This window comes from Aotus nancymaae, unplaced genomic scaffold (genome assembly GCF_030222135.1).
Source record: "Aotus nancymaae isolate 86718 unplaced genomic scaffold, 86718_ANA_hifiasm-v0.15.2.pri h1tg000016l, whole genome shotgun sequence".
NCBI classification, from domain to species: domain Eukaryota; kingdom Metazoa; phylum Chordata; class Mammalia; order Primates; family Aotidae; genus Aotus; species Aotus nancymaae.
The window spans coordinates 18,217,096-18,229,953 of record NW_026988428.1 but is presented as its reverse complement, the minus strand read 5'-3'; the positions used below and the strand labels follow the sequence as shown (position 1 = coordinate 18,229,953).

The 12,858-nt window shown below is 35.0% G+C and overlaps 1 protein-coding gene across 2 annotated transcripts in view; it reads left to right on the top strand.

Annotated features, from left to right (window-relative positions):
- The window catches only part of TMTC2 (transmembrane O-mannosyltransferase targeting cadherins 2), a 441,683-nt gene that overhangs the window by 356,692 nt on the left and 72,133 nt on the right, over positions 1-12,858 (top strand). For both annotated transcript variants that reach the window (XM_021675289.2, XM_012442083.3), the window contains one exon: positions 9,178-9,241. In XM_021675289.2, coding sequence (XP_021530964.2) covers positions 9,178-9,241 — 64 coding nt within the window. The remainder of the gene's footprint in view (positions 1-9,177; positions 9,242-12,858) is intronic.

The following is a 12,858-nucleotide window of genomic DNA, read 5'->3' as shown; positions in this document are numbered from 1 at the left end:
TATGATTTCTTTTGTCTTAGTTGCCTTCGTACTAGAAACCAATGGAAAGTTTTTGTTATATGTTGGCAATGAGAAAAGGTCTAGGATTTATTTTCAGAGCCTCCTCTCCAGCTTTCTCCAGTCTGCATACCTCATTAAGTTGCAATCAGTCGGTGCCTTCCTATATTGACTGCAAGAATGACCACAGCAGCCTGACTTTCTCCAGCTCAACTGGATGGCAGTCTTCATGAATGTTTTTACTTAGCTTTTCCGTTTTTCAGCTCTGTCAAATTCAAGTATTTCTGGAGTGCTTGCTGTCAAGCTGAACACCAGTCTCTTTCTGTATTAGCTGAGAACATCCAGGGCTCTGTTTGCCTAAGGAATAAGAAAGGTTATTGGTTTCCCCTTGAATATAGTTTTGTCAAAATGATTAATCATCAAAATATTGCTTATTTAATGTTACATGTAACTTTTCCTCTGGGAATGCCACATAGTTCTAAAATAAGTTTGATATTAATTTTTTTCTCAAGAACTCTGTTCTTTTGCAAGGTATTTAAGAGATAAAATCGACAGGGTTTGGTGACGATTTGGGTGTGAGAGGAAGAGTGGATGTCTCCTGGTTGTGCCTCACTTGGTTAGCTGGATAAGTGGTTTACCGACTATCCAAAATCAGCAATTTAGGAAAGTTCAACATAAAGTTTGAACATACAGATTTAACTTCCCTTTTCTCTTCAAATTCCCAGTTTAATGATCAAAAGAATCTGTAAAAGGTTTGGGGGTTGGGGAGGTTGCGGGGAGCTGCTCATTACAAATGTAGCAAAAAGAATAAAAGGTCATTCCATCTGAATGAGATTATATTGAAAGAACTGAGGTCACGAGGCCAGCCATCAAGGGGCAAGTCTTTATCTTATTGGGACCTTCAAGAGGCTTGAAATTTCAGAAATTTCCAATAAACCTATTCCAGCTACAAGAAGTGGACAAAGATCTTTCGCTATAGAATAAGTTAATACAATGTTTTGAAATATGTTCTTCAATTTGGCAGTTCAGATAAGAATGACAAGTCAGAGATATCAAAATAAAGGGTCTCAGTGAAGCAGGTTTACATTAAAAACATAAGAGCCTCTTAGAGGTCTCTAAATTCCTGTTATCAAAATGCTTCACAAGAACACTCTGAGGTAGAAATAGTATTAACGTCATTTATCAAGTTTGCTTGGCCCTTTTGTTTTAGAGAAACACAGTAGGATTGTACTTCCCTGCCTTCCTTGAAGTTGAAGTCTTGCTTGCTTCTTACTTATCACTGCATGTGTGTGAATGGGATGTATGCCGCTTTTGAGCCAAAGCTCTAAGACTGAGTGCTTTTCCCTTTCTCTGACTACGGAAACATAGATCCTGAAGTGACCAAAGAGAGACAAACGTCTCTTCTCATGTGCAGTGGATAGGTTGAATGAGTGAGAAGTAAACTTCGTTGTCTTCATTCAGTGACGTGTAGATGGTGTTTATTACCAAAATATAACCTAACTTAGCTGATACAGAATATATCTGTGCAAAGAAATAGGTAAACAGAAAGAGGAATATTATAATGTCAGGAAAAGATTATTAAGAGATTAATAAGGTCTCTGAATGTATAACAGCAATGTTAGTTTACAATTATTTTACAATTATTAAACAAAAATTATTAAACAAAAATTAGTTTACAATTATTAAACTAATAATTTATATAGAAACTATAAATATTTTCCCAGAAATTAATGGAAAATCCTAAAAACTTGAAAATGGTGACTGAATAAAAGATTGGAGGATAGATTGAGAACTCACATGCATAATTATAAGTAATTACACTTGCAATATATATATAATTATATGTTGTTTATATGGAGAGCATATATATTATGATAGTTTTATTTATGTATGTATAAATATGCATATGTAATTATATACTATATATTTGTGCATGTGGTTTTATATAGCATACATTCTGTATACAATTTTACTTGTGTATATGTAAATGTTAATAAGAACAGAAATTTCTGAAAAAGAGCATAGAGCAGATAAAGAATTATCAAGAGATAGAGAAAATTTCCAAAATGGGATAAAGATCTTCATTCATCATAATGAAGGCAAAATCAGTGAAAATAGATTCGTTTCTAGACCGTTTTCATGTAGAGATCACCTTTTAGTGTATACTAAAGAATCACTCTTGCTAGTCTGTGCAGCAACAAGATTTTTTAAAGAATGTTCTGTAACCTGTAGACTCTTATCAGTGGGGTTGGGAGCTCTTCTCTACACAGCTAGGAATAACTCCCAACCATCCAGAATTCCCTTGGGCTCAGGAGCTGTGCCGCCATCACCCACAAGGAACTCAGCAGAGTGTGCATGATGTTTATTAGAAGATGAGGCTCCTGGGCCTAGATGATTCCTATTATGCTTACCTCTGAATTCCACTCTCTTGAGATTGCATCTGATGGGTAGAACCTGAGTCCTGTGTAAGCAAAAGTTGGAAAATGAGTGAATTTCTAGCTTCTGCCTTTCTTGGGAAAGTGGGATCCTTGTTCTGGCTAATTACCAAGTGTATTCACAGGAAAAGTGATCACACATGTTGAGTGGCCTCACATAATGAATATTGATAATACATGGTGATATTTTTAGTACTTCAAACAAAATGAAAAAATACTAGCTGCTTCCAGATGACAGCATAAAAAAGTAGATTGGCTATCATCAAAGAAATATCAAAGGAATTTAAAATGCCAGAATACAGTAGAGTTATGTCTATAGCATTATGAGAAGAAACTATTGAATTAGTTATTCTATTAGAAACATTTCCTATGAATGGATTTATTCAGCTTTTCTGAAGAACTGGGAGCTGGAGAGAACATGAAGATACTTGATATTTGAGAGGAAATATAGCGGTACTAAAAACAAACGTTATATGGTTTACAGCATTCATAGGCTGTGTTGGAAGGGGTGTGTGTGTGTGTGTGTGTGTGTGTGTGTGTGTGTGGTGATGTAGTGTGGTGTGGTGTGGTGTGTTTAATCTACTTACAGGGATAAACATAGCCTTTATTCAAACATCTTCTGTCTGCCTGGCACTATACTTTGTATTTTGTGTCTGTCATTCTCTTACTTCTAAGTGTACATCTGTAAAGTAAACATTAGTAAATCTTCCCATCTTAAAGATGAGCATACTGAAACTCAAAGTCAATACTTTTCTCTGTATTTACAGTTGGTATAACAGGGGTTAGGCTTAATGTAGTATGATACTGTTTCACTATGACACATGGGCTCCCTCATATTTTACACCTGACTGACTGCTTAGACACTATGATTCTTGACTCTATTGATAGAGAAAAGAATTTGCAGAGTAGCAGTTTGTTAAATGTGTACATAAATGCTCAGTAGTTAGATCTTTCCAATATCATTAAATTATACTTTTATAATAAATTTTATAAAGCAGACAGGTTCATTGGAGAGAGAACTCCAACTTTGTATTCTCAAAGGGATATTACATTTTTAGAAATCTCATCATGATGTAGTCTCTGATGTGGGTCACACGTGCAGCTGAGATGTGTGCACTTTCCTTTTTTCTAGGCCTAAGGGTAGAAATTATCACTGTTCCCCAAAGGTAGTAAAAATAGCAGAACGCCACCATACCAACTGGTTCTAATTTCTTGCCTAATTTCTAGAGAGCAGAGTGAATATATGAGAATCATTATCTTTTAATTATTATATTCAAATCACACAATATGTAATTCAATGTATTGAAAACATAAAATTTAGAAATGCTAACTTGTTTATACATTTTCCTGGAAGTCACATAAAATTTAAATTCTTGAATGGGAAAAAAACAAAATCAGATTATTTCCACAAATCAGACTGTGTATGTGTACATGTGTGTGTATCTTGGGGATGTACATATATTTCCAAGGCCCTCTGGGCCATATATTTTCTTCCTTAACACTTCCAAATTTACGAAAACCACTCAAAAGTCACTGAGTTTTCCAATTATAAGTTACATTTTACTACCAATTTACAAGCACAAGGCTCTTATTTCAACCATGTTGCAGGGTCTTCAGAGCAAAGTGGGGTGGCAGATGAGGTTGAAGGTGGGTGTCTTTCAACCCTGTGCCTTTTCAGTACTAATATACAAGATGAACACTTGGGGATGTTGTTAAAATGCATGCTGTGATTTAGTAGGTTGGGGTGGTACTTGTGATTTTACACTACTAAAAAGTCCCAGGAGAAGCATAGAATGCTGATTCTTGGACCCCACATGACAAGCGAGTTCTGTCCTGCTGCTTCTCTTTCAGCCGTCTTAATTCCTTCTCCTCATCCAAACATTACACCTTGAACATAAGTGGAAATTTACTACATGTGAATATAACAGTTGACATTGCCAATACATGCATCCTCTCTTTTAATTTTTTCCACTACACATCACTATGCAATCTTTCTAGATAAGGGTTTAACTCTGCCCTTAGCAGTCCCTGAACAGTTTGAGGCCATGAAAGAGCAGTCTTAAACTCTCATGGGGCATCAAGGAATTTCTGACTCAGAGGGACCTTTTTAAAAATAATGTTGTCAGCATAATGTTTTTCCTTTTATTGCTAAAGGAAAGTGTTTTCCTTTAGAATTCAGGTGGAGATACATACAGGTCATGAAGCCATTTTGGTGTCTTGACAGAAAGTTTACTTCTAAGAAGGATTATTGGTTATAAACAATTTATTGAAGAAGTTTCTTTGCAAGGATCTTTTCTGCTCCGTTGTTTTTATATATGTATGACTCTGGTTTTGCTTTGTTAAGATCTTCTATACATTTTTATGTCCTAGATTATTTCAGTTCGACTTCAATTCCTACTGTATAAATTATCAACTAGAATTAAAATTTAGTGCTACTTTGAGTAACTTAAAACTAAGCATCAGAGCCTGGCAAGATTCCAGGAAAACCCAGCTACCATTTTCCTCTACTTTTATGTTACTTTATATTACATGAACAACAATTTCTCTCTAGAAAAAAAAAAGCTCATAAGCTATTCTTGAAAATAATTACCAAGACTTTACTGAAATATTATCTTTTGTATGTATCAGTGGTTTTTATATTAATTTTTTTTTAATTTTTTTTTTTTTTTTTTTTTTTAATGAATGAGAGGTTCTCATATTGCCCAGGTTGGCCTTGAACGCATAGCCTCGCCTCCTCAAGCACCAGGACAACTGGCCGGAGCCACCATGGCTCCCTTTATATTAATTTTTAATTCAAATTGACCATTCACAACTATTAATAATTGTAATTAAAGAGAGTTTTACTTCTAAGTGCCACTAGAGTTTTTACTTTTTATATTTCTAAAGAAGAAATTTTAAATTTAACAATTTTATAATTCTCACAGAATACATAAAAATGTTGGTAATTGTAAGTGATTCTTTTAATCAGATTTGCTTCAGACATTTTATAAGGTATATTAAGTTGTTATTCCTTACATTATTGATTCCCAGATTTCTCTTATACATCTTTCTTTATAAGACTATTGGGCCATAAACATGTGTTCCAAAATACACTTTTCTAAAATAATACCAGGGAGTGGAATAAGATATAAGAAATATATATTTTTAACAGATGCAAGTTTTATAGTGTCATGTTCAAAAAATGGAATTCTGCATTACACAAGTGATGAAATTTGTTTTTGAGTTATTGTCTGTTTGCTTTGATCTGAGACTATATTTTCACTGATGGCAAAAAAACAAAGCCAACCAACAAACAAAAGCCCTGAATCTAAAGACTTAAAATAAAATCAGTTCACTCTAGCGATTTCCTGACAATCCAGGGTTTACTTCCTAGACCAGTTCACAAATACTATCTGGACTTTTTTCTTCTTCCTTACCCTTCCTGGCCCTGAGAGACCAGAGGTAATATGAAGAGTGGAGGGCCCAACAGCTCTGATGGGTAGGAGTTGGTAATGAGAAAGACGCTTCCGTCGGAGTCTCCAGTTGATGTCTGTTGCTGGCATGGTGATTAAATCTTTAATGCTCTAGATATGTGACGTAACAATGTTGACTCCTAGGGTGGCATGTTAAATGGGGCAAGTTGCCCCTCTGGATCCATTGTAGGTTCCTCGTATGAATGATTTTTCTTTCTCAGCACCTCATTCCTGGCTTTGTAAAGTGTGTTTCCACTAGAACGCAAAGTTGTTTACATCTGGCCTGCGTATTTCTTGCAGAGCCCTGCTTTCTTCTTCACTCACCTTCAGAGTCTTCTATTAATACTTGAACCCTTGGGAAATGTTTCCACTATATCTAATTGTGATCTTTTACAAATGAAGAGATTTCAGGAAGTAAGAAAGTGAGTGGCACTGTTTTTGCATTATCTTCATCTTTAAAATGCGGTTAATAATAATTATTGCTTCGTGGTGGTATTATAACCAGTAAATGAAACAATTCCTGGATAGAGGATTTAGAAATTTTCTGTCCCAGAAAAGAAATAGGGAAGGAAGAAGGGATACGAGTATGCAAGAAGGGATACGAGTATTATTTTATCATCTGCTTTAATAGTCTTGAGAACCTGAGTCCTGCGATCAGTCCCTAACAATCTTATGGTTGAAGTTCTTGACAATATTTAGTAGAATCCCTAAGCAATTGGCAGAATACTGCTGAATTCTTTACTTTGCAAATGTTGATTAATGATTCAATCATCTATACAATTAAGATTTATTACATACTCCCGAGATGCTGTATGCAGAGGCATGTGTGAAATACAGCAAACACTGTAAAATGGACATTGGACAGTTCCTCATGAGTTATTCTCTTTTGTCTAGAGAATAAAATGAGGATATAAATGAGTATTCTGTGGGTGTAACTGACATATTCTTTTCCCTACAGTTTTCCATGTGCTGCCATAAATGCATGCTGATTAGTAGTTTATAAAGACTATTTAATATCAGAAGAAAAGGGTCTTACAGTGAAAATTAATTTGCATAGTTATATGACATAGACAATAAATCCTAGTGGGTTTTTTTTACCACTTCATTTAAATTTCATCAATTCTACTTCTAGCTTAAGAAATTAGGTCTTCTAACCTAGATATTTCCTTTGGGAATTAAAGCACTGAATAATATGAAGACTTTAAAAACTAATAAACATTTTAGGGGGCAGTAAAACCTTTTAAAAGTTGAGTTTATTGTTATTTTCAAAGCATTTTATCTGATGAATTCCTCAGTTTCTGTTTTGATCCTTATCTACCTCATGAATTAAATGTCCATAAAGAGGAATATTAATGGTAGCTATACTTTCCGTATTAGACATCTATTGGTTGATCGCGCTTCAAAGTAACTGACTTCTTTGTAGTATTAAGTTACTCCAATTTCCTACCTCCATGCCTTTTCTTTTCCTCTGGAGAGAACTTTTCCAGGGCATGACCTAATGAATTCTGGTTCATATTTCCAAATGAATCTGCACCAAATTCATTCTATAATTTGGTGGGGGGGGAACCTTCATTAAATACCCTAGTAAGGGAATTTTTACTGTTTCATACCAGACTAAAGTACTTCTCTTGACATAGTGAAATTGAGCTTTAACATTTATGAGAATATAAATTGCAACAGCACATTGTAACATGTCATGGGTCCAGTAGAGCCTTAGGTCAAGGGTTTTTATTTTCTTTATACCCCTATTAAAAATAGCAGTGTTTTTAATTATTTTTCCTTTAAAAATTAGAAAAATATGTCCTACTCTCCAGAGAGATGTTATCTTCAGTTATTTCTATAATTTATATGGTTTCATGGGGTATGTCTTTATAGTTTGTATTTGGCTTGACCAAAGTGCAAATTCACTTTTATTGGTATGGCTAGTTAACCTTCTCTTTTAAAACTTGAATATGTTTTTCTAATTGAGAAAGTTAATTTTTGTGTTCTCTTCATCCTTGACCTGTCATCTTCTTGTCTCAAAAGCTTCGTAACATTATGGCTTCAAGAGACTATTCCACCATGTTAACTGCAGGACCCCCAGCCATTTACTACTACTGTTACATCATAGATATACTATACGTATCATCCGAAATTGAATTTGGCATTTTCCTATAGCACTTTTTCTCTGCCACTCAAATACTGTCACCAGATTCCAGCTCAACCTCCATGAGCTTCTTAGGTCTTATTACCTGCCATCTTAGAAGGTCTTCTGAAGCAGCATGGTATGATAAAAAATATATATTGTTTGTTAAAGAATGACTAGCTGGACTTCCTTAGAACCCTGATTCTGGTCATGAGTTGGCTGAACCTAGGTCTTTCCTGTGAGTTAAAGGAATAGGCAGTGAACAAATCTATCTGTAAATTTCAGTGCACATGTTATTCGTACAAGTCAGTTGCACTACTTACAGTGTTTGGCTGTGAGCAAGTGAAACTGACTGTAGCTATTTGAAGGGTATGAGAGCTACAGAATTCACTGTAGGCTGGAAGGCTTAAATCAACAGGAAACAAGGTAGCCTCAGTGGCCCAGCAGTGAGATATACAAAGGCAGTTCTTTATAGGAGGAGTCTGGCTAGTAAGTAGTCCCATTGCTTCTACCATTGTGAGTAAATTCTGGCCATCCTTTCATCTTTTTGTCACTTAGGAATGAAAGTCCTAAGTAGCGAGAACATCTATTTAGCTGAGGTTAAGTCATGTGCTAACCCTGGTGGCCAGAGTCCAAGGGGAGACATAATCTGGCCTTTTTATTTTATTTTTTCTGTTGACTACACACCATGGAAAGTTCCCTCCATGCTGGAAAAAAAGAAGTGTGTTTCTAGATAGATGTGGAATTTTGAAAATCCTGCAGATGTTTACTGTTTTCATTAAACAAAGCAACTAATTACTAATTTTGACAATTTATTTTTAAAATTGAGATTCTTCTGGGGTATGATGTCGATGCTGGAAAACCCCAACACTATAGTATATTACCTAGTTTTGCATGGCAAAGGAGAATAACTTTTCTAATTCCTAATATGTAAATGTAAAATAAGAACACCCACTGAATAGGATTATGTTAAGAAACTATTTATAATGCCCTAAATACAATAACAAGTGCAGTGCAAACACTCAAATTTTAAGTCTTTTTCTGCTTGGGCAACATATTGTTTGGTGTGATCAGAATTTTTTTAAATTAACATTATTTTGCTGCACTATGATCCTATTTGTAATTCTAAAATAAATGCTATAGTTGTATTTTATTTTTTCTTTTACAGACAGGCTAGCCTCAATGAAGCAGCCGAGAAGTATTACGATCTGGCAGCCAGGCTGAGGCCTAATGTAAGTACTTTCCTAGTGAGAAACATTTTCAGAGGGATAGATTCAAAATATGATAGATTTAAGACAAAGAAGCATCGTGATACTGGTTTTTTGGTTTTTCTTTTTCTTTCTCTCTCTGATCTCTTGTTTTGAATACCTGCTAAACAGCTAATTCAACAATAAAATCTTCGTCTCAAGCTTCTTTTTCTAGAGGTAGATTTGCTGTTTTCTAGCCTGTGTAAAGCTCCATAAGATTTTTATCACTTGAACACAGGCTTTACTAAATACTTTGTATTTGGATGACTCTTAGAATTAATTCCTTGAAGGTTTTTTTGGCTGTGGCATTAAGCACCTATTATTTTTTGATTCTCATGTATCATCAGACCTCAAGCTGTATGCCCCTTTTCTATTCCACAGTCCTCATTTCTAATAGCTGTGCTTTTCAACTTTATCAAGAATGTTTTCATTACAGTTTTTCTCGGGGTAATCACACTTCCATAAAGTAAGATGGATATAAATGAGATCTCTCCTATTGAAATAGAGTAACCATTTATGAGAAAATAAGAACTGGTTTTGTCTCGGTCTTCTAAGCACATTTTATTTGCAACACATCTCTGAACTCCAGCGCACTCCTTTTATTTTCATACACATTCTGCATCTCTCGCCAGTACTAAAATCTTCTACCCTGTTCTTCACATCAAGACCATCTACTGGGAAATGTAATTTTGAAACAGTAATGAAAGTGCACATGTGATGTGAGTGCAAATAATGGGATCAGTCTCATTTCTTTACAGTAACTCATCCATTGGGCAAGCATCTATAGAGTGCCTGCTTTGTGGTAGAATACAGAGATCTCATATCCTAAAGGACCACACAGTGTAGCAGGCAAGACTGAACACAATCAACTAATTGAAATACAGTGTCGTGATTCTTATACAGAGGTAATACAGTCCTCTGAGAGCATAAAAGAGGAGGATTAATGCTCCCTGAAAGAGACCTATGTGGGAGGTAGCTGTTTTTCTTTCCAGGAGATTCATCCACTTGCAGCCTTAGCACTGAATCTCAACACCTCCGAGTTTTATTTGTAGGGACAAAAAAAAAATATCTTTTTCTTAAATATCCTAAGGCTCATCACTGAGACCCCAAAAACAAAAGACAGATTAACAATAGAAAAGCATGGAAATTTATTTAATATACATTTTACCTGACATGAGAGCCTTCAGAAATGATGACCCAGGAATATATTTTTTGTAGACATCGTGCAGAGGTGTGATTAGAAGACAAAAGGTTACGATCTCATGGTAATAAATTGGCAGGAACTTAGAAAGTCCTGTTTTTCCGTCTTCTCTTTTTCCCTGTGTATTCAGCAATAAGGTGTTAATGAGGGTTTTATTAACTACTACAGGGGAGAAGGGAGGGAGAAGGTCATAGAGTGAGCTTTCTTCTTCTGCAGTTTTGTTTCATTCAGCTTAAAATACTCAATACAAGGAACCATACTTTGGGGTGGCTGTTCTGAACCCTGTGACATTAATTATGAGATGTTTCAAGAATTGATAAGCAGTTTGCAACAGAAGAAAATAATTTCATAATCATATGGTGAGAGCAATGACAGCTAAAATTTATTGAGCACTTATTATTACATGCCAAGCACTGTGCTAAGTACTTCATTTCTCACAACAACCCACAGATACTTTTGTGATCCCTGTTCTGTGGAAGGGCTGAGAAATCAATAGCTCACCCACCATCAAAACTAAATGGAATCACACTAACTCAGGCCACTGAATGCATAAAAGAAGGCTTGATGGAAAAAATGCAGCCATATCTTAGAGAGGAAAGGCAAGCCAGAAATTTGGAAAACCTAAATAATAATAGTCATTTTATTTATTTATTCAGTAATATTTACAGAGTACCAGCTATTACTCTCGGCATTGGCTATACAGCAGTGAACAAAATGGTTAGGAGCTCACAGTCTAGTCTGAGGAGAAGGACCTAGTAGTATGTCAGACAGTGAGTGATAAGTGCTTTAGAGAAAGCTGGAGCAGCCCAAGTGGGTTAGGAGTCGCGGCAGGGAAGGGGGTGGTGGTGTGCAGCAGGGAAGGAGGGGTGGTGTGCGGCAGGGAAGGAGGGGTGGTGTGCAGCAGGCATGGTTTTGTAAATATCCAAGGTGGGCAGCTTTGTGCAGTATTTCTAGGAAAGGAGTTGAATTTGAAGTCTTAAACTTATTGTAACTTCATTAAAGGCAGAGATCGGAGTTTTTGTTTTCTTTTTTTAATTACCTTCACATTAATAGAATGTTCTAAATATACATAATGCGTGATACTTAAGTGCAATTGTTTTTTGAGTACTAGTCACTTGAGTGTCATGTTTATTTTTTGTCGAGTGGTTGGTGAAATGATTCATCTTCAGCATATTATAATGGATTAGTGAGAGAAGAGCTGACTTACCTGACCTGAACTAAAAAATGAAAGACACTCAGGTATTACAAGATTTGAGCCTGATTTGTGAAATGGTTAATACTAAAAGACTGACCAAATCATAAAATCAATATTTAATTTCCAACTCAAAGCCATTTTTTTCTAAACCTTCAAAATATTTCTTCATAAACCTGCTGCAGACTGACTTTGAAAATATGTTTATTCAAATGATACTTGCCTTATCTGGCAACAATACATTTAAAATGGATAGGATAGGATAAAATGTTCATATTTAACAGTAAATAAATGGTATTACAATTGATGGATCAACAGATACAGTCTTTTCCTAATCTGTTTTCAGAATTGTGTTTTGACTTACAGTGTGTGATCTAGGTGAGTAAAACACACAGCACAGAGGAAAGAGTGATAAAATACAAACCATGGCAGTAATATAAATTTCTGTTCTGAAATGGAGAGACCTATTTAAACAGGAATCCATGTAATGATTTATTAGCAATTACACCTCTGATCTGAATTAAAGCATTCATTTAATATTCTTCCTGTTTATAGCTGTTTATTACCTTTGTTCATAAAAAATGTTCTTTGTTATTTATCTGCTTTTAACTTAATAAATTTGTTACCTGCCTATATAAGAGCATAGCTAACAGACCTCAACTCCAGTCTTCTAGTTAAGAGTTCCGTTGTTTTTTCTAGTTTTCTCCCCTACAAAGTAATCTAAGCTTACTCTTATTTTTTGTAAAGCATTTTCTTCTATTTTTTAAGTGCCCCCGAAAGGGTAACAATCAGTAGCTTATGTGGGAGATTCTGTGACTGTCTTAAAGGTCATGACTATACAAAGTAAAATATGAAGCTGCAACCTTTGTGTACTATCACTTATTACAGTCATATTTAAAAGACTGCCAATTGTCTTCAGGATATTCTTTTTTAATAAAATGCCTATTCCATTTCTTCAATATGTCCCCTGATGAATTTCTTTATTTATTCTATGCTGTAAAAGCCGTATTTTTTCACATAATTTACTTTGAAACTGTTAATTGAATTTTTGCATCATTTTATATTCAAAAAATTTCAGTGATCAAATACTAAAATAATGTAAGATGTCTACATTAACTGGCACAAAATAAGTTTTAGATTCTAACGTTGTCTCTTCGTCAGAGATGTTCAATACCTTGTCATTTACCAAAATACGTAGTTAGAGAAGTC